Source organism: Chiloscyllium plagiosum, unplaced genomic scaffold, assembly GCF_037043375.1.
Source record: "Chiloscyllium plagiosum isolate Xiang-an unplaced genomic scaffold, Cpla_swu_hap1 HiC_scaffold_19, whole genome shotgun sequence".
In the NCBI taxonomy this organism is placed as follows: Eukaryota; Metazoa; Chordata; class Chondrichthyes; order Orectolobiformes; family Hemiscylliidae; genus Chiloscyllium; species Chiloscyllium plagiosum.
Genome location: NW_028270157.1, coordinates 48,617,072 through 48,643,415, shown reverse-complemented (window position 1 = coordinate 48,643,415; position 26,344 = coordinate 48,617,072). Strand labels below are relative to the sequence as shown.

General features: G+C 55.9%; 1 protein-coding gene across 3 annotated transcripts in view; it reads left to right on the top strand.

The window, feature by feature from the left end:
• wnt5b (wingless-type MMTV integration site family, member 5b) overlaps positions 1 to 26,344 on the top strand; it is a 145,168-nt gene that overhangs the window by 113,205 nt on the left and 5,619 nt on the right. For all 3 annotated transcript variants that reach the window (XM_043709313.2, XM_043709315.2, XM_043709314.2), the window contains exon 4: positions 18,634 to 18,926. In XM_043709313.2, coding sequence (XP_043565248.1) covers positions 18,634 to 18,926 — 293 coding nt within the window. The remainder of the gene's footprint in view (positions 1 to 18,633; positions 18,927 to 26,344) is intronic.

The window sequence follows — 26,344 nt, the reverse complement described above, 5'->3', positions numbered from 1 at the left end:
AACGGGGTGGGTGAGGAAGGGTGCAGCAGTGTGGGTGGGGGAGGGTGCAGTGGGGTGGGTGGGGGAGGGTGCGGTAGGGCGGGTGGGGGAGGGTGCGGTGGGGTGAGTGGGGAGGGTGCGGCGGGTGTGAGTGGGGGAGCATGTGCTGGGGTGAGTGTGCGACAAGGTGAGTGGGGGAGGGTGCAGCGGGGTGGGTGAGGGAGGCTTCGGCGGGGTGAGTGGGGGAGGGTGCGGTGGCTGTGAGTGGGGGAGCATGTGCTGGGGTGAGTGCGGGGGGGGTGAGTGGGGGAGAGTGTGAGTGGTGAGTGGGGGAGAGTGTGACGGCGTGAATGGGGGAGAGTGCGGGGGGGGGTGAGTGGGGGAGAGTGTGTTGGGGTGAGTTGGGGAGGGCGCAGGGGAGTGAGGGGGAGTGTGAGGCAGTGAGTGGAGGAGAGTGCAGGGGAGTGAGTGGGGGAGGGTGCGGGGGTGACTGGGGGAGAATGTGGCAGGGAGAGTGTGGCGGGAAGAGTGTGGCGGGGTGAGTGGGGGAGAGAGTGGCAGGGTGAGTGGGGAGCATGTGTGGGGGTGAGTGGGGGAGAGTGCGGGGGGGTGAGTGGGGGAGAGTGTGGCAGGGTGAGTGGGGGAGAGTGTGGGGGGTGTGGGGGAGAGTGCGGCGGGGGTGAATGGGGGAGTGTGCAGGGGAGAGAGTGCAGGGTCGGTGAGTGGGAGAGTGTGCAGCAGGGGTGAGTGACGGAGTGTGCAGCAGGGTTGAGTGAGGGAGTGTGGGGGGTGAGTGTGGGAGTGTGCGGCGGGGGTGAGTGGGGAAGTGTTCGGGGGGTGAGTTGGGGAGAGTGCGGGGCGGTGAATGGGGGAGGGTGCAGCGGGGCGGTGAATGGGGGAGGGTGCAACGGGGTGGGTGAGGAAGGGTGCAGCAGTGTGGGTGGGGGAGGGTGCAGTGGGGTGGGTGGGGGAGGGTGTGTTGGGGCGGGTGGGGGAGGTTGCGGTGGAGTGAGTGGGGAGGGTGCGGCGGGTGTGAGTGGGGGAGCATGTGCTGGGGTGAGTGTGCGACGAGGTGAGTGGGAGAGGGTGCAGCGGGGTGGGTGAGGGAGGCTGCGGCGAGGTGAGTGGGGGAGGGTGCGGTGGCTGTGAGTGGGGGAGCATGTGCTGGGGTGAGTGGGGGAGGATGCGGCTGGGTGAGTGGGGGAAAGGGCGGCAGGGTGAGTGGGGGAGGGTGCGGCGGGTGTGAGTGGGGGAGCATGTGCTGGGGTGAGTGCGGGGGGGGTGAGTGGGGGAGAGTGTGAGTGGTGAGTGGGGGAGAGTGTGACGGCGTGAATGGGGGAGAGTGCGGGGGGGGGTGAGTGGGGGAGAGTGTGTTGGGGTGAGTTGGGGAGGGCGCAGGGGAGTGAGGGGGAGTGTGAGGCAGTGAGTGGAGGAGAGTGCAGGGGAGTGAGTGGGGGAGGGTGCGGGGGTGACTGGGGGAGAATGTGGCAGGGAGAGTGTGGCGGGAAGAGTGTGGCGGGGTGAGTGGGGGAGAGTGTGGGGGGTGTGGGGGAGAGTGCGGCGGGGGTGAATGGGGGAGTGTGCAGGGGAGAGAGTGCAGGGTCGGTGAGTGGGAGAGTGTGCAGCAGGGGTGAGTGACGGAGTGTGCAGCAGGGTTGAGTGAGGGAGTGTGGGGGGTGAGTGTGGGAGTGTGCGGCGGGGTGAGTGAGGAAGTATGCGGGGGTGAGAGTGCGGGGGGATGACTTGGGGGAGTGTGCGGCGGGGGTGAGTGGGGAAGTGTTCGGGGGGTGAGTTGGGGAGAGTGCGGGGCGGTGAATGGGGGAGGGTGCAGCGGGGCGGTGAATGGGGGAGGGTGCAGCGGGGTGGGTGGGGGATGGTGCGCCTGGGTGAGTGGGGGAGGGTGTGGCGGGTGTGAGTGGGGTAGCATGTGCTGGGGTGAGTGGGGGAGAGTGCGGGGGCTGAGTGGGGGAGAGTGTGGGTGGTGAGTTGGGGACAGTGTGGGGCGGTGAATGTGGGAGTGTGCAGCGGGGTGAGTGGGGGAGGGTGCAGTGGTGTGGGTGGGGGAGGGTGTGGCGGGGTGAGTGGGGAGGGTGCGGCGAGGTGAGTGGGGAGGGTGCGGCGAGGTGAGTGGGGGAGGGTGCGGCGAGGTGAGTGGGGGAGAGTGTGAGGGCGTGAATGGGGGAGAGTGCGGCGGGGTGAGTGGGGGAGGGTGCGGCGGGTGTGAGTGGGGAGGGTGCGGCGAGGTGAGTGGGGAGGGTGCGGCGAGGTGAGTGGGGGAGGGTGCGGCGAGGTGAGTGGGGGAGAGTGTGAGGGCATGAATGGGGGAGAGTGCGGCGGGTGTGAGTGGAGGAGCATGTGCTGGGGTGAGTGGGGGAGAGTGCAGGGGGGTGGGGGGAGAGTGCAGGGGGGTGAGTGGGGGAGAGTGTGGCAGGATGTGTGGGGGGGCTGAGTGGGGAGAGTTTGGGGGGTGAGTGGGGGAGGGGGCTGGGGTGAGTAGGGAAGAGTGCTGGGGGTGAGTGGGGGAGGGTGCGGGGAGGTGAGTGGGGTTGGGTGCGGGGGGGTGAGCGGGGGAGAGTGCGAGGGGTGAGTGAGGGAGAATGTGAGGGGTGAGTGTTGGAGAGTGGGGAAGAGTGCGGGGTGCTGAGTGGGGGAGAGTGCGGGGTGCTGAGTGGGGGAGTGTACGGGGGGGTGAGTGGGGGAGAGTGGGGTAGGTTGAGTGGGAGAGGGTGTGGCAGTGTGAGTGGGGGAGAATGTGGCTGTGTGAGTGGGGGAGAATGTGGCAGATTGAGTGGGGGAGAATGTGGCAGATTGAGTGGGGGAGAATGTGGCAGAGTGAGTGGGGGAGAGTGTGGCAGTGTGAGTGGTGGAGAGTGCGGGGGTGAGTGGGGGAGAGTGCAGGAGGGTATGTGAGGGAGAGGACGGAGGAGTGTGCGGGAGTGTGAGTGGGGGAGAGTGTGGCGGGGTATGTGGGGGAGAAGGCGGGGGAGTGTGCGGGGGTGTGAGTGGGAGAGAGTGCGGGGGTGTGGGGGAAGGTGTGGCGGGGTGAGTGGCGGAGTGTGCGGGGGGTGAGTGGGGGAGAGTGTAGGGGGGTGAGTGGGGGAGAGTGTGGGGGGGTAAGTGGGGGAGAGTGTAGGGGGGTGAGTGGGGGAGCGTGCGGGGGGGTGAGTGGGGGAGCGTGCGGGGGGGTGAGTGGGGGAGCGTGCGGGGGGGTGAGTGGGGGAGAGTGTGAGGGGGCGAGTTGGTGAGAGTGGCAGGGTGAGTGGGGGAGGATATGGGGTTGAGTGGTGGAGAGTGTGGGAGGGTGTGGGTGGTGAGTTGGGGAGAGTGCAAGGGGATGAGAGGGGGAGGGTGCGCGGGGTGAGTGGGGGAGAGTGTGGCAGGGTGTGTGGGGGAGTGTGTGGGGGGGGCTGAGTGGGGAGAGTTTGGGGGGGTGAGGTGGGGAGAGTTTGGAGGGGTGAGTGGGGGAGGGGGCAGGGGGTGAGTAGGGGAGAGTGCTGGGGGTGAGTGAGGGAGAGTGTGGGGGGGTGAGTGGGGGAGGGTGCGGAGGTTGAGTGGGAAGGGTGCGGGGGGTGAGTGGGGAAGGGTGCGGGGGGGTGAGTGGGGGAGAGTGCAGGGGGGTGAGTGGGGGAGAGTGCAGGGGGGTGGGTGGGGGAGAGTGCGAAGGGGGAGTGAGGGAGAATGTGAGGGGTGTGTGTTGGAGAGTGGGGGAGAGCGCAGGGGACTGAGTGGGGGAGTGTACGGGGGAGAGTGGGGGAGGGTGAGTGGGAGAGGGTGTAGGGCGGTGAGTGGGGGAGAGTGCGGGGGGTGTGAGTGGGGGAGAGTGCGGGGGATATGTGGGGGAGAGGGCGGGGGTGTGAGTGGGGGAGAGTGCGGGGGAATGAGTGGGGGAAGGTGTGGCGGGTTGAGTGGCGGAGTGTGCGGGGGGTGAGTGGGGGAGAGTGTGGCAGGGTGAGTGGGGGAGGTTGTGGGGGGTATGTGGGGGAGAGTGCGGTGAGGGTGAATGGGGGAGTGTGCGGGGGGAGAGTGTGGGGGCAGTGAGTGAGGGAGAGAGTGGCAAGGTGAGTGGGGGAGGGTGTGGCAGGGTGAGTGGGGGAGTGTGCAGGGGGGTGAGTGGGGAAGTGTGCAGCGGGGGTGAGTGAGAGAGTGTGCGGGGTGAGTGGGGGAGAGAGTGGAAGGGTGAATGGGGAGCATGTGTGGGGGTGAGTGGGGGAGAGTGCAGGGGGTTGAGTGGGGGAGAGTGTGGCAAGGTGAGTGGGGGAGGTTGTGGGGGGTAAGTGGGGGAGAGTGCGGTGGGGGTGAATGGGGGAGTGTGCGGGGGGGGAGAGTGTGAGGGCAGTGAGTGGGGGAGAGAGTGGCAAGGTGAGTGGGGGAGGGTGTGGCGGGGTGAGTGGGGGAGTGTGCAGGGGGGTGAGTGGGGAAGTGTGCAGCGGGGGTGAGTGGGGGAGTGTGCGACGGTGAGTGAGGGAGTGTGCGGGGGTGAGTTGGAGAGAGTGCGGGGTGGTGAGTGGGGAGGGTGCAGTGGGGTGAGTGGGGGCGGGTGCAGCGTTGTGAGTGGGGGAGGGTGCGGCGGGGTGAGTGGGGGAGGGTGCGGTGTGTGTGATTGGGGGAGCATGTGCTGGGGTGAGTGGGGGAGAGTGCGGGGGATGAGTGGGGGAGAGTGTGGGTGGTGAGTGGGGAAGAGTGCGGCAGGGGTGAGTGGGGGAGAGTGCGGGGAGTGAGTGGGGGAGAGTGTGGGGGGAGAGTGGGGGAGAGTGCGGCGGTGTGAGTGGGGGAGAGTGCGGGGGTGTGAGTGGGAGAGGGTGTGCGGAGGGGTGAGCGGGGGACAGTGTGGCGAAGTGAGTGGGGGAGAATGCGGGTGGGTGAGTGGGGGAGAGTGTGGTGGGGAGAGTGCGAGTGGGGGACAGTTTGGCGGGTGAGTGGGTGAGTGTGCGGGGTGTGAGTGGGGGAGTGTGCGGGGGGGTGAGTGGGAGAGAGTGCGGCGGGTTGAGTGGGCGAGACTGTGGGGTGGTGAGTGGGGGAGAGTGTGGGGAGTGAGTGGGGGAGAGTGTGGGGGGGGAGTGGGGGAGAGTGCGGGGGGGGAGTGGGGGAGAGTGCGGGGGCATGAATCTGGGAGTGTGCGGAGGGGGGGGTGACTGGGGTGAGTGGGGGAGTGTGCGGGGGGGATGAGTGGGGGAGAGTGTGGGGGATGAGTGGGGAAGAGTGTGGGGGCGGGAGTGGGGGTGAGTGGGGGGGAGTGGGGGGGAGTGCGTGGGCGTGAGTGGGGGAGTGTGCGGGGAGGTGAGTGGGGGAGTGTGCGGGGGCGTGAGTGGGGGGGAGTGCGGGGGTGTGAGTGGGGGAGGGGGGATGTGCGGGGGTGAGTCGGGGCGTGTGTGGGGAGTGAGTGGGGGAGTGTGCGGCGGGGGTGAGTGGGGGAGGGGGAATGTGCGGGGAATGAGTGGGGGAGTGTGTGGGGGGTGAGTGGGGGAGTGTGTGGGGGGTGAGTGGGGGAGTATGCGGGGAGTGAGTGGGGGAGGGTGTGCAGGAGGATGAGTGGGGGAGAGTGCGGGGGGGGAGGGTGCGGGGGGGTGAGTGGGGGAGAGTGCGGTGGGTTGAGTGGGGGAGGGTGCGGGGGGATGAGTGGGGGAGAGTGCAGGGGGGTGAGTGGTGGGGGGTGAGGGAGGGAGAGTGTGGCAGTGTGAATGCGGGTGTGCGGGGGGAGAGTGGGGGAGAGTGTGGGGGGCTGAGTGGCGGAGGTTGCGGGGGGTGAGTGGGGCAGAGTGCGAGGACGTGAGTGGGGGAGAGTGGGGGAGTGTGCGGGGGGTGTGTGGGAGTGTGCGGGGGGGAGTGTGCGGGGGGTGAGTGGGGGAGTGTGTGGCGGGGTGAGTGGGGGAGGGGAAGTGTGCGGGGGTGAGTGGGGGAGAGTGTGGCAGGTGAGTGGGGGAGTGTGCGGCTGGTGAGTGGCGGAGAGTGCAGGGGGTTGAGTGGGGGAGAGTACGGGGACGTGAGTGGGGGACAGTGCGGGGCGTGAGTGGGGGAGTGTGCGGCAGGGGGTGAATGGGGGAGGGGGAATGTGCGGGGTGTGAGTGGGGGAGTGTGCGGCGGGGGGGTGAGTGGGGGAGGGGGAGTGTGCGGGGGTGAGTGGGGTAGAGTGCAGGGGGGTGAGTGGGGTAGAATGCAGGTGGGTGAGTATGGGAGTGTGCGGGGGTGAGTGGGGGAGACTGCAGGGTGGTGAGTGGGGAAGACTGCAGGGTGGTGAGTGGGGGAGAGTGCGGGGGGGGTGAGTAGGGGAGAATGGCAGGGTGAGTGGGGGAGGGTGTGAGGGGGTGAGTTGGGGAGTGTGCGGGGGGGTGAGTGGGGGAGAGTGTGGGGGCGTGAGTGGGGGGGAGTGCGGGGGGGTGAGTGGGGGACTGTGCGGGGGGGTGAGTGGGGGAGAGTGCGGGGGCGTGAGTGGGGGAGTGTGCGGGGGGTGAGTGGGGGGGAGTGCGGGGGCGTGAGTGGGGGAGTGTGCGGGGGCGTGAGTGGGGGAGAGTGCGGGGTGTGAGTTGGGGGAGTGTGCGTGGGGGAGGGGGCGAGGGGGGGAGTGTGCGGCGCGGGTGAGTGGGGGAGTGTCCGGGGGGGAGTGTCCGGGGAGGGTGAGTGAGGGAGAATGCTGGGGGGTAAATGGGGTAGTGTGTGGGGGTGAATGGGGGACAGTGTGGCGTGGGTGAGTGGGGGAGTATGCGGCGGGGGTGAGTGGGGGAGTGTGCGGGGGGGGGTGCAGCAGGGTGAGTGGGGGAGAATGTGGAGGGTGCGTGGAGGAGAGTGTGGCGGGGGTGAGTGGGGGAGTGTGCGGGGGGTGAGTGGGGGAAGAGTGTGGCAGGGTGAGTGGGGGAGGGTGTGGGGGGTGAGTGGGAGAATGTGTGTGTGGGAGAGTGCGGGGGGGTGAGTGGGGGAGTGTGCGGCGGGGGTGAGTGAGGGAGTGTGGGGGGGGTGAGTGGGGGAGAGTGCGATCGGGGGAGATTGGGGGAGAGTGCGGCGGGGGTGAGTGGGGGAGAGTGCTGGGGCGTGAGTGGGGGAGTGTGCGGCGGGGGTGAGTGAGGGAGTGTGGGGGGGTGAGTGGGGGAGAGTGCGGTGGGGGGTGAGTGGGGGAGAGTGCAGCGGGGGTGAGTGGGGGAATGTGCAGGGTCGGGGAGTGCAGAGGGGGTGAGTGGGGGAGAGTCCGGGGAGGTGTGTTGGGGAGAGTGCGGGCGTGAGTGGGGGAGTGTGCGGCAGGGGATGACTGGGGGAGTGTACGGCAGGGATGAATGGGGGAGGGGGGATGTGCGGGGGTGAGTCGGGGCGTGTGTGGGGGGTGAGTGGGGGAGTGTGCGGCGGGGGTGTGTGGGGGAGGGGGAATGTGCGGGGAATGAGTGGGGGAGGGTGCGGGGGGATGAGTGGGGAAGGGTGCGGGGGGGTTGAGTGGGGGAGAGTGCGGTGGGTTGAGTGGGGGAGGGTGCGGGGTGGTGAGTGGGGGAGAGTGCAGGGGGGTGAGTGGTGGGGGGTGAGGGAGGGAGAGTGTGAGTGGGGGAGTGTGCGGGGGGTGAGTGGGGGAGTGTGCGGGGGAGAGTGTAGGGGGTGAGTGGCGGAGAGTGCGAGGGGGTGAATGGGGGAGGTTGCGGGGGGTGAGTGGGGGAGTGTGTGGCGGGGTGAGTGGGGGAGTGTGCGGGGGGTGAGTGGGGGAGTGTGTGGCGGGGTGAGTGGGGGAGGGGAAGTGTGCGGGGGTGAGTGGGGGAGAGTGTGGCAGGTGAGTGGGGGAGTGGGCGGGGGTGAGTGGCGGAGAGTGCAGGGGGTTGAGTGGGGGAGAGTACGGGGACGTGAGTGGGGGACAGTGCGGGGCGTGAGTGGGGGAGTGTGCGGCAGGGGGTGAGTGGGGGAGGGGGAGTGTGCGGGGGTGAGTGGGGTAGAGTGCAGGGGGGTGAGTGGGGTAGAATGCAGGTGGGTGAGTATGGGAGTATGCGGGGGTGTGAGTGGGGGAGACTGCAGGGTGGTGAGTGGGGGAGACTGCAGGGTGGTGGGTGGGGGAGAGTGCGATGGGGGGAGAGTGGGGGAGAGTGCGGCGGGGGTGAGTGGGGGAGAGTGCTGGGGCGTGAGTGGGGGAGTGTGCGGCGGGGGTGAGTGAGGGAGTGTGGGGGGGTGAGTGGGGGAGAGTGCGGTGGGGGGTGAGTGGGGGAGAGTGCAGCGGGGGTGAGTGGGGGAATGTGCAGGGTCGGGGAGTGCGGAGGGGGTGAGTGGGGGAGAGTCCGGGGAGGTGTGTTGGGGAGAGTGCGGGCGTGAGTGGGGGAGTGTGCGGCAGGGGATGACTGGGGGAGTGTACGGCAGGGATGAATGGGGGAGGGGGGATGTGCGGGGGTGAGTCGGGGCGTGTGTGGGGGGTGAGTGGGGGAGTGTGCGGCGGGGGTGTGCGGGGGAGGGGGAATGTGCGGGGAATGAGTGGGGGAGGGTGCGGGGGGGTGAGTGGGAGAATGTGTGTGTGGGAGAGTGCGGGGGGGTGAGTGGGGGAGTGTGCGGCGGGGGTGAGTGAGGGAGTGTGGGGGGGGTGAGTGGGGGAGAGTGCGATCGGGGGAGATTGGGGGAGAGTGCGGCGGGGGTGAGTGGGGGAGAGTGCTGGGGCGTGAGTGGGGGAGTGTGCGGCGGGGGTGAGTGAGGGAGTGTGGGGGGGTGAGTGGGGGAGAGTGCGGTGGGGGGTGAGTGGGGGAGAGTGCAGCGGGGGTGAGTGGGGGAATGTGCAGGGTCGGGGAGTGCAGAGGGGGTGAGTGGGGGAGAGTCCGGGGAGGTGTGTTGGGGAGAGTGCGGGCGTGAGTGGGGGAGTGTGCGGCAGGGGATGACTGGGGGAGTGTACGGCAGGGATGAATGGGGGAGGGGGGATGTGCGGGGGTGAGTCGGGGCGTGTGTGGGGGGTGAGTGGGGGAGTGTGCGGCGGGGGTGTGTGGGGGAGGGGGAATGTGCGGGGAATGAGTGGGGGAGGGTGCGGGGGGATGAGTGGGGAAGGGTGCGGGGGGGTTGAGTGGGGGAGAGTGCGGTGGGTTGAGTGGGGGAGGGTGCGGGGTGGTGAGTGGGGGAGAGTGCAGGGGGGTGAGTGGTGGGGGGTGAGGGAGGGAGAGTGTGAGTGGGGGAGTGTGCGGGGGGTGAGTGGGGGAGTGTGCGGGGGAGAGTGTAGGGGGTGAGTGGCGGAGAGTGCGAGGGGGTGAATGGGGGAGGTTGCGGGGGGTGAGTGGGGGAGTGTGTGGCGGGGTGAGTGGGGGAGTGTGCGGGGGGTGAGTGGGGGAGTGTGTGGCGGGGTGAGTGGGGGAGGGGAAGTGTGCGGGGGTGAGTGGGGGAGAGTGTGGCAGGTGAGTGGGGGAGTGGGCGGGGGTGAGTGGCGGAGAGTGCAGGGGGTTGAGTGGGGGAGAGTACGGGGACGTGAGTGGGGGACAGTGCGGGGCGTGAGTGGGGGAGTGTGCGGCAGGGGGTGAGTGGGGGAGGGGGAGTGTGCGGGGGTGAGTGGGGTAGAGTGCAGGGGGGTGAGTGGGGTAGAATGCAGGTGGGTGAGTATGGGAGTATGCGGGGGTGTGAGTGGGGGAGACTGCAGGGTGGTGAGTGGGGGAGACTGCAGGGTGGTGGGTGGGGGAGAGTGCGATGGGGGGAGAGTGGGGGAGAGTGCGGCGGGGGTGAGTGGGGGAGAGTGCTGGGGCGTGAGTGGGGGAGTGTGCGGCGGGGGTGAGTGAGGGAGTGTGGGGGGGTGAGTGGGGGAGAGTGCGGTGGGGGGTGAGTGGGGGAGAGTGCAGCGGGGGTGAGTGGGGGAATGTGCAGGGTCGGGGAGTGCGGAGGGGGTGAGTGGGGGAGAGTCCGGGGAGGTGTGTTGGGGAGAGTGCGGGCGTGAGTGGGGGAGTGTGCGGCAGGGGATGACTGGGGGAGTGTACGGCAGGGATGAATGGGGGAGGGGGGATGTGCGGGGGTGAGTCGGGGCGTGTGTGGGGGGTGAGTGGGGGAGTGTGCGGCGGGGGTGTGCGGGGGAGGGGGAATGTGCGGGGAATGAGTGGGGGAGGGTGCGGGGGGGTGAGTGGGGAAGGGTGCGGAGGGGTGAGTGGGGGAGAGTGCGGTGGGTTGAGTGGGGGAGGGTGCGGGGTGGTGAGTGGGGGAGAGTGCAGGGGGGTGAGTGGTGGGGGGTGAGGGAGGGAGAGTGTGAGTGGCGGAGTGTGCGGGGGGTGAGTGGGGGAGTGTGCGGGGGAGAGTGTAGGGGGTGAGTGGCGGAGAGTGCGAGGGGGTGAATGGGGGAGGTTGCGGGGGGTGAGTGGGGGAGTGTGCGGGGGGTGAGTGGGGGAGTGTGTGGCGGGGTGAGTGGGGGAGGGGAAGTGTGCGGGGGTGAGTGGGGGAGAGTGTGGCAGGTGAGTGGGGGAGTGGGCGGGGGTGAGTGGCGGAGAGTGCAGGGGGTTGAGTGGGGGAGAGTACGGGGACGTGAGTGGGGGACAGTGCGGGGCGTGAGTGGGGGAGTGTGCGGCAGGGGGTGAGTGGGGGAGGGGGAGTGTGCGGGGGTGAGTGGGGTAGAGTGCAGGGGGGTGAGTGGGGTAGAATGCAGGTGGGTGAGTATGGGAGTATGCGGGGGTGTGAGTGGGGGAGACTGCAGGGTGGTGAGTGGGGGAGACTGCAGGGTGGTGGGTGGGGGAGAGTGCGGGGGGTGTGTGGGGGAGGGGGTGAGTGGGTGAGGGTGCGGGGTGGTGAGTGGGGGAGAGTGCGGGGGGGTTAGTGGGGGAGAGTGCGAGGGGTGAGTGGAGGAGTGAGTGGGGGAGAGTGTGGGGGGGTGAGTGGGGGAGAGTGCGAGGGTGTGTGTGGGGGAGTGTGCGGGGCGTGTGTGGGGAGTGTGCGAGGGGGAGTGTGCGGGGGGTGAGTGGGGGAGTGTGTGGCGGGGTGAGTGGGGGAGGGGAAGTGTGCGGGGGGTGAGTGGGGGAGTGTGCGAGGGTGAGTGGGGGAGAGTGTGGCAGGTGAGTGGGGGAGCGTGCGGGGGGTGAGTGGCGGAGAGTGCAGGGGGTTGAGTGGGGGAGAGTACGGGGACGTGAGTGGGGGAGAGTGCGGCGGGGGTGAGTGGGGGAGGGGGAATGTGCGGGGTGTGAGTGGGGGAGTGTGCGGCGGGGGTGAGTGGGGGAGGGGGAGTGTGCGGGGGTGAGTGGGGTAGAGTGCAGGGGGGTGAGTGGGGTAGAATGCAGGTGGGTGAGTATGGGAGTGTGCGGGGGTGTGAGTAGGGGAGACTGCAGGGTGGTGAGTGGGGGAGAGTGCGGGGGGGGTGAGTGGGGGAGGGTGTGAGGGGTGAGTGGGTGAGTGTGCGGGGTGGTGAGTGGGGGAGAGTGAGGGGGGGTTAGTGGGGGAGAGTGCGAGGGGTGAGTGGGGGAGTGTGCGGGGGGGTGAGTGGGGGAGAGTGCGGGTGGGTGAGTGGAGCAGAGTGCGGGGTGGTGAGTGGGGGAGAATGTGGGGGGGTGGAATGTGGCAGGGTGAGTGGGGAAGAGTGGGGGGGGGTGAGTGGGGGAGAGTGCGGGTGGATGAGTGGCAGAGAGTGCGAGCGGGTGAGTGGGGAAGAGTGCGAGCGGGTGAGTGGGGGAGTGTGCGGGTAGGTGAGTGGGGGAGATTGCGGGGTGGAGTGCGGGGGAATGGAGTGTGGCAGGGTGTGTGGGGAAGTGTGGGGGGGTGAGTGGGGGAGGTTGTGGGTGGTTGAGTGGGGGAGAGTCCGAGGGGGATGACTGGAGGAGGATGTTAGGGGAGAGTGCGGCGAGGTGAATGTGGGTGAGGGAGACTGAATGTGGGAGTGTGCGAGGGGTGAGTGTGAGTACGGGAGGGTGAGTGTGGGTGAGGGACCGTGAATGTGAGAGGGTGCAGGGGGTGAGTGTGGGAGGGTGTGGGTGTGAATGAGGGAGAGGGTGGGGTGAGGGTGGGAAGTGCGGGGGTGAATGAGGGAGAGGGCGGGGTGAGTGTGGGCGAGTGCGGAGGATGAGTGTGGGAGGATGAGTGTGAGGGAAGGTGCAAGGTGTGAGTGGAGGAAGTTGCAGGGAGGTGAAGTTGGTGAGTAGGCGAGGGTATTGGGGTTTGAGTCAGGATGACTGCAGGAGGGTGAGGGTGGGGGTGTTTGCAGCGGTGAGTTGGGAGGGTGTGGGGGTGATTAGGAGAGGGTGTGGGACAGTGAATGGGAAAGCTAAGAGTGGGCGACAGTGGGGTTGAGAGTGGGGAGGGTGAAGCATGTGACAGTGTGGGGAGAGATGGGGGTGTGAGATTGGGGAGGCTGGGTATGTGAGAGTGGGGGTCGTGAGGATGGGAGGGTGGGAGTGTGGAGGATGGGTAGTGAGATTGAGCGATGGTGTGAGAGTAGGCAAGGGAGCAAGGCCGTGTGGGGTATGGTATGGGGAGGTGAGTGTGGGGGAGGGTATGGGTGGTTTGGGGATGGGTGAGGCTGGGGGAGTGGCGGTAGGGGGAGGCTTCAGGGCAGTGTGGAAGGGGCTGGAGGAGGGCGTGAGTGTTGGTTGTGGGAGAGGTGAGAGTGCCTAGGGGAGGGAGGGTGTGGGGCTGGTGAGGGTACCCTGGGGAGGAGGGTGTGGGAGTGGTGAAGGTACCCTGGGGAGGAGGGTGTGGGAGTGGTGAAGGTACCCTGGGGAGGAAGGGTGTGAGAGTGGTGAGGGTACCCTGGGGAGGAGGGTGTGGGAGTGGTGAAGGTACCCTGGGGAGGGAGGGTATGGGGCTGGTGAGGGTACCCTGGGGAGGGAGGGTGTGGGAGTGGTGAGGGTGCCCTGGGGAGGAGGGTGTGGGAGAGGTGAGGGTGCCCTGGGGAGAGAGGCTGTGGGAGTGGTGAGAGTGCCCTGGGGAGGGAGGCTGTGGGAGTGGTGAGGGTGCCCTGGGGAGGGAGAGTATAGGAGAGGTGAGGATGCCCTCGGGAGGGAGGCTGTCGGAGAGGTGAGTGTGCCCTGGGGAGGAGGGTGTGGGAGTGGTGAGGGTGCCCTGGGGAGGAGGGTGTGGGAGTGGTGAGGGTGCCCTGGGGAGGGAGGGTGTGGGAGTGGTGAGAGTGCCCTGGGGAGCAGGGTGTGAGGCTGGTGAGGGTGCCCTGGGGAGTGAAGGTGTGGGAAAGGTGAGGCTGCACTGGGGAGGCAGGGTGTGGGAGAGGTGAGGGTGCCCTGGGGAAGGAGGGTGTGGGAGTGGTGAGAGTGCCCCTGGGGAGGAGGGTGTGGGAGTGGTGAGAGTGCCCCTGGGGAGGAGGGTGTGGGAGTGGTGAGGGTGCCCTGGGGAGGGACGCTGTGGGAGAGGTGAGGGTGCCCTGCGGAGGGAGGGTGTGGGAGTGGTGAGAGTGCCTTGGGGAGGAGGGTGTGGAAGTGGTGAGGGTGCCCTGGGGAGGAGGCTGTGGGAGAAGTGAGAATGCCCTGGGGAGGGACGCTGTGGGAGAGGTGAGGGTGCCCTGGGGAGGGAGTGTGGGAGTGGTGAGAGTGCCCTGGGGAGGAGGCTGTGGGAGAGGTGAGAGTGCCCTGGGGATGGAGGGTGTGGGAGAGGTGAGGGTGCCCTGGGGAGGGAGGGTGTGGCAGTTTGGTGAGAGTGCCCTGGGAAGGAGGGTGTGGGGCTGGTGAGGGAGCCCTGCGGAGGGAGGCTGTGGGAATGGTGAGGGTGCCCTGGGGAGGGAGGCTGTGGGAGTGGTGAGGGTGCCCTGCAGAGGGAGGGTGTGGGAGAGGTGAAGGTGCCCTCGGGAGGGAGGCTGAGGGAGAGGTGAGGGTGCCCTGGGGAGGAGGGTGTGGGAGTGGTGAGGGTGCCCTGGGGAGGGAGGCTGTGGGAGTGGTGAGGGTGCCCTGGGGAGGAGGGTGTGGGAGTGGTGAGGGTGTCCTGGGGAGGAGTGTGTGGGAGTGGTGAGGGTGTCCTGGGGAGGAGTGTGTGGGAGTGGTGAGGGTGCCCTGGGGAGGCAGGGTGTGGGAGTGGTGAGGGTGTCCTGGGGAGGAGTGTGTGGGAGTGGTGAGGGTGTCCTGGGGAGGAGGGTGTGGGAGTGGTGAGGGTGCCCTGGGGAGGGAGGGTGTGGGAGTGGTGAGGGTGCCCTGGGGAGGAGGGTGTGGGAGTGGTGAGGGTGCCCTGGGGAGGAGTGTGTGGGAGTGGTGAGGGTGCCCTGGGGAGGCAGGGTGTGGGAGTGGTGAGGGTGTCCTGGGGAGGAGGGTGTGGGAGTGGTGAGGGTGCCCTGGGGAGGGAGGGTGTGGGAGTGGTGAGGGTGCCCTGGGGAGGAGGGTGTGGGAGTGGTGAGGGTGTCCTGGGGAGGAGTGTGTGGGAGTGGTGAGGGTGCCCTGGGGAGGCAGGGTGTGCGAGTGGTGAGGGTGCCCTGGGGAGGGAGGCTGTGGGAGTGGTGAGGGTGCCTTGGGGAGGAGGGTGTGGGAGTGGTGAGGGTGCCCTGGTGTGGGAGGCTGTGGGAGTGGTGAAGGTACCCTGGGGAGGAGGGTGTGGGAGTGGTGAAGGTACCCTGGGGAGGGAGGGTGTGAGAGTGGTGAGGGTACCCTGGGGAGGAGGGTGTGGGAGTGGTGAAGGTACCCTGGGGAGGGAGGGTATGGGGCTGGTGAGGGTACCCTGGGGAGGGAGGGTGTGGGAGTGGTGAGGGTGCCCTGGGGAGGAGGGTGTGGGAGTGGTGAGGGTGTCCTGGGGAGGAGTGTGTGGGAGTGGTGAGGGTGCCCTGGGGAGGCAGGGTGTGCGAGTGGTGAGGGTGCCCTGGGGAGGGAGGCTGTGGGAGTGGTGAGGGTGCCTTGGGGAGGAGGGTGTGGGAGTGGTGAGGGTGCCCTGGTGTGGGAGGCTGTGGGAGTGGTGAGGGTGCCCTGGGGAGGAGGGTGTGGGAGTGGTGAGGGTGCCCTGGGGAGGGAGGCTGTGGGAATGGTGAGGGTGCCCTGGGGAGGAGGGTGTGGGAGTGGTGAGGGTGCCCTGGGGAGGCAGGGTGTGGGAGTGGTGAGGGTGCCCTGGGGAGGAGGGTGTGGGAATGGTGAGGGTGCTTCTTGAAACCCCACGATTTTGTCCTGGGACTCCTGAACACAGTTTGGGAAGCCCTGGATTAAGTAATCAGACTAAATGATTATATAGGATTGCATTGATGATATGGTGCAGAAACAGACCTTTTTGGGCCTATGAGTTATTTCCAGAGTTTATGCTCCAATTCAGTCGCCACACTCGTCTCATCTATATGCAACTTTGAAACTCTCTATTCCCTCAAACGGTTCTCCAGATTTGCCTTAAATGTACTATTCATAGGAATCACTCCCTGTGGCAGCAGGTTCCACATCCTCACCACTCTGTGGGTAAAAAATCTGAACTATCTGTGGGCTTTCTAGGTGGCTATCTTTTATTGATCACCTCTAGATATGCCCTTTCCCGCAAAGAAAACATCCTCTCTGTAACCACTCCATCAAAACCTTTCCAAATTTTAAACACCTCAATTCGGCCTCTTTCTTATTTTGAAAGAAGAGAGCCAGTTCTTTCTCAATATGCATATGTAGAGCAAGATTTTTCAAGCCATTTTGTCAACTTTATAACTTTTGTTCATATTTCATGAAGCTGTATGAAACTATATCTTCAGGAATCTTAACTTCATTAAGTAAAGAATTGTGTCCTTGTGTAATTTAAATTAAAACACCAATGGTATCAAAACCTTGGTATTTCATTCAGTAATCATTAAATGATGACTTGTTGCTTTAGTTAATGTACTCTGCCTCTTTTGTGAATTACATTAACCATCTAGTGCCTTTATTTAAATTCATTGTTCATCAGTTGCTTTCTGATATTTTTCAAATTGACCCACAAACTCATTAACATTTAATTAATACTCACACCCCTGAATTTCTATTATCATTGCACTATTTCGACCTGTATAATATTACCTGATTTTGACCTTTCTCAATTTATCTGCTGCTGAAAACCTCATTCATGCCATCGTTATGTCTAGACTTGACTATTCCAATGCATTCCTGGCTGGTGTCCCACATTCTACCCTCTGTAAACTTGAGATCATCCAAAATTCTGCTGCTTTTGTGGTTCACAGTCACATTTTGTTTTATATCGCTCCAGTGAAGCGCCTTGTGAAATTTTGTTATAGAATCAGAGAATCCTTACAGTGTGGAAGCAGGCTATTCAGCCCACTGAGTTCGCAACCACCCCTCTGAAGAGCATACCAGCCAGACCCATCCCCCTACCCTATCCCTGTAACCCTGCATTTCCCATAACAAACCTACCTATCCGCCACATCCCACTATTATGTTAAAAGGTGCTAAATAAATACAAGCTTTTTTAAGATTGTTGTTTATCTTATTAGTATAATGTTTTAATTCTCTACTTTAATTATCAAAATTTAACAATAGAATGACAACATGCAATTGCATAGCAAGAGTCCTGAAGTGCATCACAGCCAATTGATTTTTCGAATGTAGCCCATGTTGCACTAGATACAAATATGGCAGACAAGGCCTCACAGATTTACCTTGAAGGCAATGGTTGAGAAATAATAATTAGGTCATGGTCCACACTTCTTAAAATAGGCAATTGTTATCTGTTATGTCCAGATAATAACTAAGAAAGAGAAGAGAAACAAAAATATGCAAGTGGTTATATCTAAGGCAATATACTATGTGAGATATCAAAATATATGTTTTCTTATAAAAATGATGGAGACATACTTAAGATGCTAGCAACTTTCTTGCAGTTTACACAAGATTTATAAAATAAAGTGTACAAATATAACTGTAAGGCCTGGTCTGTCTCCGTTTGAGTAATTTTGTCTTATTGACCTGGTGACTTTGCTGTGTTACAGAAAAACTGTCACATTGGGCTAGGGTGGAATATTGAAATAACTCCAGAGAGGCCGTCAACACATCATCCTTTATTTACATGTAAAGAGTCTTGGCACCAATTCAATTCCCTTAGAGCCCATAGTTGACATGTAACCGAGTCCAGGGTTTACTAGGCCATCCATGTGAATGTGGGGAGCTGCTGGCAGCAATGTTTGTCCTTGTTGGCACTCTGCCCACTACCCCACCAATGTAGCTATGTCCGCATCCAATTCTGGCCACCAGACATAATATCTCACCAGCATCTTCATTTTGGATAGCCATGGATTAACCAGATGGAGTTCAGCCAGTATCTGGCAGTGACCTTTGGCTCTGGACATTTACTCTTGGTCCCCATAATAATATGCTGTCATCTCAGGTGAACTGGTGTCTCCAGGTCCAAAAAAGTTTCAATTCTGGCTGTGATGGCCCTTTGGTTTCCTCCATTACCACCAACTGTTTCAGTTTAGATAGGACCAAATTTTTCTGCATTCAAAATTTGATATTATCTGCTATGACTGGAAGTATGTCCAGAAATTTGAAATTATTACGGACTCTTCCAGTGGTGGAAGCATCAGTGGTGTATCTGCCAGTAGGAGGTGGCTCAATGTATCTAGATTTGCCACTTGGCTTCACGGACGGTGTGTAATTATATACACTTAATATTAGAGCCCACCGCTAAATTCAGCCTGAAGCTATGGGCAGAGAGAAAGTGAGAGTCAAGAGTGTGGTGCTGGAAATACACAGCAGGCCAGATTCCTGATGAAGGGCTTATGCCCGAAACATCAATTCTCCTGCTTCTCGGATGCTGCCTGACCTGCTGTGCGTTTCCAGCACCACACGCTGAAGCTATGGGCCGCACTGCTTTGTCCTCTTTAAGTAGACCTCGCAGGGGTTTATGGTCTGTTATTATTGCAAATTTATGTCCCTAAAGGTATTGGCTTTGTTTTGTGTTTTTGCTATGAGCTGATCTCGAATCTCACTCTTGTTAGCACTGAAGTAACTTCACAGAGACCGGTATTCTATCACCAAGTCACCCTTGATTTATATGTGGAAAGTCCTTGACACTGATCCAGCTCCCCTAGAGCCAGTTCTCAGAGAGAACAGGATATCTGACACTCTTGTTCTTACCTGTCAGCCAGGGCTCCCTGATTGGTCCAGATTAACCACCCCAGTCAGGGAACTCATGTTCTATGAGTTCCATCTGACTGACCTCATTATAATCACTACAGCATCAGAACTGACATTCCAGACATTCCATTTCTATCCAACAACTATGAGTACATGAGTGTAAATGTAGTCATCTGTGTATTTACTGAAAATGTGCAAAGATAAAATAGCTCCATTGATCGTGTTGGATAATGTTTGATTTTTTGTTGCTGATGAATTACCTGCTCCAAGCCAGACTAGTAATGTGACACTGTAATTGACTTTTGTGTACATAGAAGAGAAAATATTTGAATCTCAAACTTGATCATTATTCAGTCACTCTTGCTGGAAAATACCTTGTTTGAAATAAGGTCAGATCATCAACGCCCTCCAATTTTAATAGCCTAATAACTTTCAGGACACCATTTTAACTCATTCAAAACATATCAATTTACTCAGTTAAGTCAGGTCCTTTGACTTTAGTATCATGTTTGGATAAAATTGCACTTCTTTAAGGTATTCACCAAATTATTTTTCAGAGAAATAGGGCAAAATATTAATAAGACTGGGAACAAATATATGCATATTCAGATATAAAAGAAGACAAATGTCAATATATAACTGGCATAAATATTTACTTGTTTGAAACCAGGGAATCTACAGTAGAAATCCATTAATATACATAATTATATGCATATTGACCATATGTTGTTTCATCCGGTTTCAGGGAGCCGGGAGACTGCCTTCACCTATTCCATCTCAGCAGCTGGTGTAGTAAATGCAATAAGTCGTGCATGTCGTGAGGGGGAGCTCTCAACCTGTGGGTGCAGTCGTGCTGCCAGACCCAAAGACCTTCCCCGGGACTGGCTGTGGGGAGGTTGTGGGGACAATGCAGAATACGGTTACAGGTTTGCCAAAGAATTTGTGGATGCCAGGGAAAGGGAGAAAAATTACCCAAAAGGCTCAGAGGATCATGCCAGGACATTAATGAACCTGCAAAATAATGAAGCTGGCAGAAGGGTAAGAAATGAACAGAGATGAACTCTGGTCTATCATTTATTCCTCATTTCCGGCAAGAAAACATTTTCCATCTCCAGCATGTTCCCAAAACTTATTTGTATCTCCATCTGTCTTTGTGTTTGTCAGTTTTGATATTTTCTTAGTTGTTTGGCCTTCGTTCTGTCCATTGCTGCTTATCCACCTTTTTAATCTATATTTAACTATCTCTCTCCTTACTTGTCTTATTATACTGTTCTCATCTTTTCATTTTCTGTTATGCATTTCTGCATGTCGTAATGTGAAATTATGGATAATTTGATTTCCATGTTCACACTACATTCTTCTATGTTCTAATGTTTTCTCGAGCTGAAATTGAACATTTTACATTTTACAGATGTAAGGAGATCTCAGATGTATGTAAGAGTAATAGGGTTGGAATGGTGGGGGATTTTAATTTCCCAAACATCTACTGGAACTGTAATAGTGTTAAAGGCTTGGATGGGGGGAGTGTTACGAGAGTGTATAAAAAAACTCTTATTCAATATACCTACTTGACCTTCTGTTGGGAAATGAGGAAGGGCAAGAGACTGAGGTGTCAGTGGGAGAATACTTTGTGGCAAATGATCATAATTCTATTAGTTTTAAAACCGTTATAGAATGGGATAGAACTAATCAAAAAGTTAAAATTCTAAATTGGAGTAAGGCCAATTTTGACGGTGTTAGACAGGAATTCTCAAAAGTTAATTTGGAGGAGGATGTTCACAGGTAAAGGGATGGTTTGGAAGTGGTAAGTATTGAAAAATGAGATAACAAGGGTTCAGAGACAGTATGTTCCTGTTCGTGTGAAGCACAAGGTTGGGATGACGAGAGAACTTGAGGCTCTGGTAAAGGAAAAGAAGGAGGCATAAATTAGGTAGAGACAGCTGGGACCGAGTGAAGTCTGAGAAGAGTAGAAGGGCAATAGGAGTATACTTAAGAGTAACATCAGGAGAGCAAAAGGGGGCATGAGATAGCTTTGGCAAATTGAGTTAGGGAGAATCCAAAGAGATTCTATAAGTACATTAAGGGCGAAACAGTAACTATGGAGAGAGTATGGCATCTTAAAATATCTATGTGTGAACTACACGTTAATGGATAAGATATGAAATAAATATTTCACGTCAGTATTTACTGTGGACATGGAAACTAAGGAACTTGGGGAAATAAATAGTGATGTCTTGAAAACAGTTTATATTACAGGAGAGGAGGTATTGGAGGTTTTAAAATGCATAAAAGTAGGTAAATCACTGGGATTTATCAGGTGTTTCCCAGAACTTTGTGGGAAGCAAGGGAAGAGATTGCTGGGCCCCTTGCTGAGATATTTATATCATTGATAGCCACGGGTGAGGTTCCAGAAGACTAGACATTGGCTAATGTGGTCCGATTATTTAAGAAAGACTGTAAGGTAAAGCCAGGGAATTATAGACCGGTGAGTCTGACATCAGTGGTGGGTAAGTTGTTGGAGGGATTCTGAGCAACAGGATTTACATGTATTTGGATACGCAAGAGATAATTAGGGATAGTCGACATGGCATTGTGCGTGAGAAATCATGTCTCACTAAATTGAGTTTTTTGAAGAGGTGACAAAGAAGATTGATAAAGGCAGAGTGGTAGATGTGATTGATATGGATTTCAGCAAGGTGCTGACAAGATTCCACATGATAGATTGGTTAATAAGGTTAGATCACATGGGATCAAGGGGGACCCAATACAAAATTGCCTTGAAGGTCAGGGACAGAGGGTGGTGGTGGAAGGTTGCTTTCCAGACTGGAGGCCTGTGACCAGCGGTGTGTCACAAGGATCAGTGCTGAGTCCACTGCATTCTGTCTTTTAGATAAACGATTTGGATGTGAATATAGGAGGTTTGGTTAATAAGTTTGCAGATGTGGTGGATAGTGAAGAAGTGTATCTCAGCGCATGATGGGACCTTTATCAGATGGGCTAAGAAGAAGGAGATGGAGTTTAATTTGAGTGAATGTGAGATGTTGCACTTTGGTAAGGCAAATTAGGGCTGGTCTTATATAGTGAATTATAGGGACATGGGGAATATTGGCAAACAAATAATGCCAAGGGGTGCACATGCAGAAAGTGAAGTCGCAGGTAGACAGTGTTGACAGGGAAGGCATTGGCATGCTAGCCTTTATTGATCAGTGCAGTAAATGAGTTGGAATGTCATGTTGCAGCTGTACAGGACATTGTATTGAAGCCAGTTTTAGAATACTGCATACAATTCTAGTCACTCTTTTATAGGAAGGATGTTGTTTAAGTTGAGAGGGTGCAGAGAAAACTTTAAAAATTGCAAGCAAGTTGCTGTGATAGGAGGGTTTGACTTATAGGAAGAGGCTTAATAGGCTGGGACTTTTTTCCGTGGAGCATCAGAGGCTGAGGAGTGACTTTACAGAGGTTTATAAAATCATGAGTGGCATGGATAGGGTGAATAGCCAAGGTCTATTTTGAGGGTGGGGGAGGCCAGAACTAAAGGGCATAGGTTTAAGGTGAAGGGGGAAAAATTTAAAAGGGAACTGAGGGGTAACTTTTTCATGATGAAGGTGGTGCTTGAAAAGTGTGGTGCTGGAAAAGCACAGCCAGTCAGGCAGTATCCGAGGACCAGGGGAGTCGACATTTCGAGCATAAGTTCTTCATCAGGAATGCCTGATGAAGAGTCATTCCTGGTGAAGAGTTTATGCTCGAAACATCGACTCTTCTGCTCCTCGGATGCTGCCTGACCAGCTGTGCTTTTCCAACACCACACCTTTTGACTCTGATCTCCAGCATCTGCAGTCCTCACTTTCTCCAGAGGGTGGTGCTTGTTTGGAACGAGGTGCCAGAGGAAGTGTAGGAGGCAGGTATACAATTACAACATTTAAAAGGCATCAGGATGAATAGGAAGGGTTTAGAGGGATATGGGCCAAATGTTGGTAAATGGGACTAGGTCAGAATGGGATGTCTGGTCAGTGCAGATGAGTTGGACCAAAGGGGCTGTTTCCGTGCTGTATATCTGTATTATCTTGTTTGCCATGGAATTTCATTTTTCTATAAGATTTTTATCTGTTTGAATATTCCTTTAGGCAGTTTAGTGTCACAAGGGTGTAAGCTGCTACTTACCTATTCTGATTTTTTTTCTATTTTACATTTATGTTTAGCACCTTTTCCTTCAATCCATTTTTCTCTCTGTAAGAACTTTTAGTTTTTAAGCACTATCATGTTTGTCATGTGATACATATTATGTATTGGATGCAGTCTATATGGAACAAACAAGCTAGATGTGGCTTAGTGTTTTCATCGTGTATTCCAAGATCTGAAATGATAACTTCTCACTGGGATTACACACATTGAGACATTTATTAGGTGACTAATATTACTGACTGAATCAGTATTTTTGTTAATGTGACAGTAGGGTGGGAGTATGAAACTTCTCTGGCTGGACATAGTCATTATTATTGTGATCATTGGACCAAGTGACATTATGATCTGCTCTTGCCTTGCAGATTAGTCTGCTCCCCCTTTGAATGATGCACTGTGGCATTACTGCTTTTACAGGCAAATGAGTTCTTACAATTTAATAGCTTTTCAGCCTTGTGTGTGAAACATCACTTGAGTACAATAAGTATTTTTGGTCCTAGGAGGAGAGAATCTTACTCTTTGTAAAGTAACTATAGAATTATTTAAATCAAGTTATACTGTATATAATTTGACAAGTCATGTTCATACTGTTTCTCTACATTTTTGCCCTGCCTTTTCCCTGTGCCTCTACAAATCGCTTGTTCTTTTTCAGAAGCTTATCTTATTTCTTTCTGAAAAGGGTTAATTGAATCTGCTTCCCCCAATCTGTTAGACAGTGCATTTTAGTTCCCAACAAATTCATAGAGACGTCATCGCCTTCAGTCCTCTGCCAAGTTTTTCACAAAAACCACTGCAAAATGCCATGATTTGATTTACTGCGTGTTGGCCAAGGTTACCTCAGCCAGAGCAGGTATTATCTGGAGGTGGTGATAAGGTACCACAAATTAGACGACTGAATAAGAGCCCTTAATGTTGGAGGTAATATGTAAGCATGGATAGAGAATTAACTGACCATGTGAACACAGAAAATTGTGGTAAGGGAGGCATTTTCAGGATGGTAACCTGTGACTAGTGGTACGCCACAGGGTTGAGTGCAGAGGGCAAAAGTATTTACAGTATATGTGAATGACTTGAATGATGACAGTGAATGTACTGTAGCCAAGTCTGCAGCTAACACAAAAATAGGTGGGAAGGCAAATGGTGTGGATGACCAAGATTCTGCAGAGGTTGAGCAAATGGACCAAAACCTGGCAGCTGGAATATATCGTAAGAAAGTGTGACTTTATGCACTTTCGCAAGAATAGAGGAGTTCAATATTATTTAAATGGAAAAACACTGAAGAAAGCAGTGGAATGAGGAATTTATGAGACCTTGTCTATGAATCAAAAAAAAAGTAGGACCCAAGTACAGTGGTTAATAGGGAAGGCATATGGGATGTTGGCCTTTATTTCACAAGGAATGGAGTATAAAAGTAGAAGGCTTCGCTAAAACTATACAAGGCATTAATCAGACCATAACTGGAATGCTGCGAACAGCTTTGAAAAGCTTATCTAAAGAAAGATATACTAGCATTGGAGGCAGCCCAGAGAAGTTGCACTGGGCTGATCCCGGTATGGAGGGACTGTCTTATGAGGAGTGGTTGAATAGATTGGGTCTGTACTCATTGGAATTAAGAATAATGAGAGTCGGCCTTATTGAAACATAGAAGATTGTTAGGAGAGTTGACAGAGTAGATGCAGAAAGGATGGCTTCTCCCTGTGGGAGGGTCTCGGGCCAGATCGAATAATCTCAGAATAAGGGGTTGCACATTTAAGATAGAGGTGAGAATGAATTTCTCCTCTTTGAGGGTAGTGAATGTGTGAAATTCATTACTACAGAGTGCTGTTGAGACTGACTCATGAAGTATATTTGAGGCTGAGATAGACTTTTTAGTTAGTGAAGAGGAATTGATGGTTTTGGGGAAAAGGGAGAAAAATGATATGGAGGGTTATCATTATCAGCCAAGATCTCATTGATTGACACAGCAGGTATAATGGGCTGATTGGCTTACTTCTGCTCTGATACGTTATGTCTTAGGGAGAAAGAATTGAATCTTGTGCTGGGCATTTAATCTGATTGGGTAAAAACAATGACTGCAGATGCTGGAAACCAGATTCTGGATTAGTGGTGCTGGAAGAGCACAGCATTTCAGGCAGCATCCAAGGAGCTTCGAAATCGACGTTTCGGGTAAAAGCCCTTCATCAGGAATTGACCTAACCAAGGACCTAAGTCGATCTACCAAATTCTCAAGAGACTTTTGAACTTTTCATACAACAATAAGCAATGTGAAATCAAAAGAAACTGATGAAAAGAGTCTAGGTTTTAAAAACATTACCAGCAAGGTTCACTAGATTAATTCCAGAAATGAAAGGCTTGTATTATAAGGAAAGCTTGAGCAGTTTAGACCTATACTCACTAGAATTCAGAAGGTTGAGGAGATCTAATTGAGGTACACAAGATGCTAAAGGGGATTGATAAAGTAGATGTAGAGCAGATGTTTCCCTTGTAGGGTAATCTAGAACAAGAGATTGTAATTTTATGCTAAGGGGTGGCAGATTTAAAACAGAAATGAGGAGGATTTCCTTCTCTCAAAGAGACATGAATCTGTGGAATTCACTGCCCCAGAGTGTGGTGGATGCCAGAACATTGAGACAATTACTGAGAAGATAGACAGATTTTTACTTAGTCATGGATTGAAAGTGTATGGAAAGTGGGCAAGAATATAGAGTTGAGGCTGGGATGAAACCAGCCATGATTGTGTTAAATGTCCTGGAAGAGGCTCCAGGAGATAGATTCTTCTGTTCCTACTTCTTATGTTCCTATTAAAATGGTATCTACCTTATCTGACAAACAATAAGCATAAATCTTGTTCAGTGGTTCATTTAATAGCATTGAAAAATATAAGCTGTAATTTCAACTGGTGTAGTAAAAGGTTAGCTTTATGATTTAAAAATTCCTGTTCCTCAATTCCAGGCAGTGAGTTTCACAAATCCCTATCAGCAATGAGCACCTGTTTCCATCCCAGTTATGGAAGGCTGTGAATTTGAGGAGCTGGGTTCACTGCTAGTCAGAAACCAGACTGAATTGTTGTTTTCTTCACTGTTATGAAGACATAGATCATATTATTTTACTTTAAGAGGAAGAATAACACAATACAGGAGAAATGGAGTTTTAAATTAGCAAATGGGTGGGAAATAATTTGCTTAGTCTTTGTAAAATGGATTATATTTCTGACCATTATTAATAGCAACTACATGATATAATTGGTTTGAGTCTACCATTCTGCCTGTTTCTAATATTGCCCAATAGTTTACCAGTTTTATGTGGGTTACATTCTGTGATTATCTTCAATTGTATATGAAAGGTCACAAAGCAATATCCTCAGTATAAACTATTTGTCTAAACAACTACAGTATATTTACAAAAAGCCAGGTGGGAGGAAACTGACTCCAAATACATTAGAGAGTATGAAATGTAATCTTAAATGTACCTTAAGAATAAAAAAAAGTCCATATCAACCTCTAAACCAAATTTGTTTTCCATTGTCAATGCTATGAAAATTTAATATGTATCTGGAAATAAAATACCTTCTTGTCCTTACTCATTCATTCCTAACCACCTGCCTTTTCTGTATTTTCAGATTTCATGCAGCTGAAATTCACTCCTGCCTCCCCATAAAGTTTGGGTTGATGTTTGCTTCAAGCTGTCATCTGCTTTTTTGTAGCCACCTTAGCCTTTGATACATTGTTTCCTTGGACAGGGCCTGATATCTGCTTGTTAATATAATCATGTGAAGCTTCACAGATTTACTGATTATTTTTACAGCTATTATTCATGCACTGGCCCCAATATCTTGACTTGCCTCACTGCTTATGTTTATTTTGTGGCAAGTGATTCCGTTCCAGTGATTCCTGATGGTGTACTCATGTTTGACCATTAATCTGGCCACTTTATTCACACATGAGGATTCAGTTACTAAGTGTGAATTTATCCTTGACGTTCCTTTAGTTTTGCTTAAAGTTCTGTAGTCTCCCTCCACACACACCACACACACACACACACACTTTTCTTTTAGTTTATTGTGCATTTGATAATTATTACAGTTTGCACACTATTACACCAGATATCTATTTTATAAAGTGCTGAAAACATACATATCTGATTCATCTTATCGCCAGCATCTTCTTTAAAATATAATCCTTTAATTTATCTCCTTTTACATAGTTTAACATTACTAAGGAGCTGAGGAGTGATATTCCTTTATTTATTTCGTCTTGATGAATCAGATGGTCTCTTTT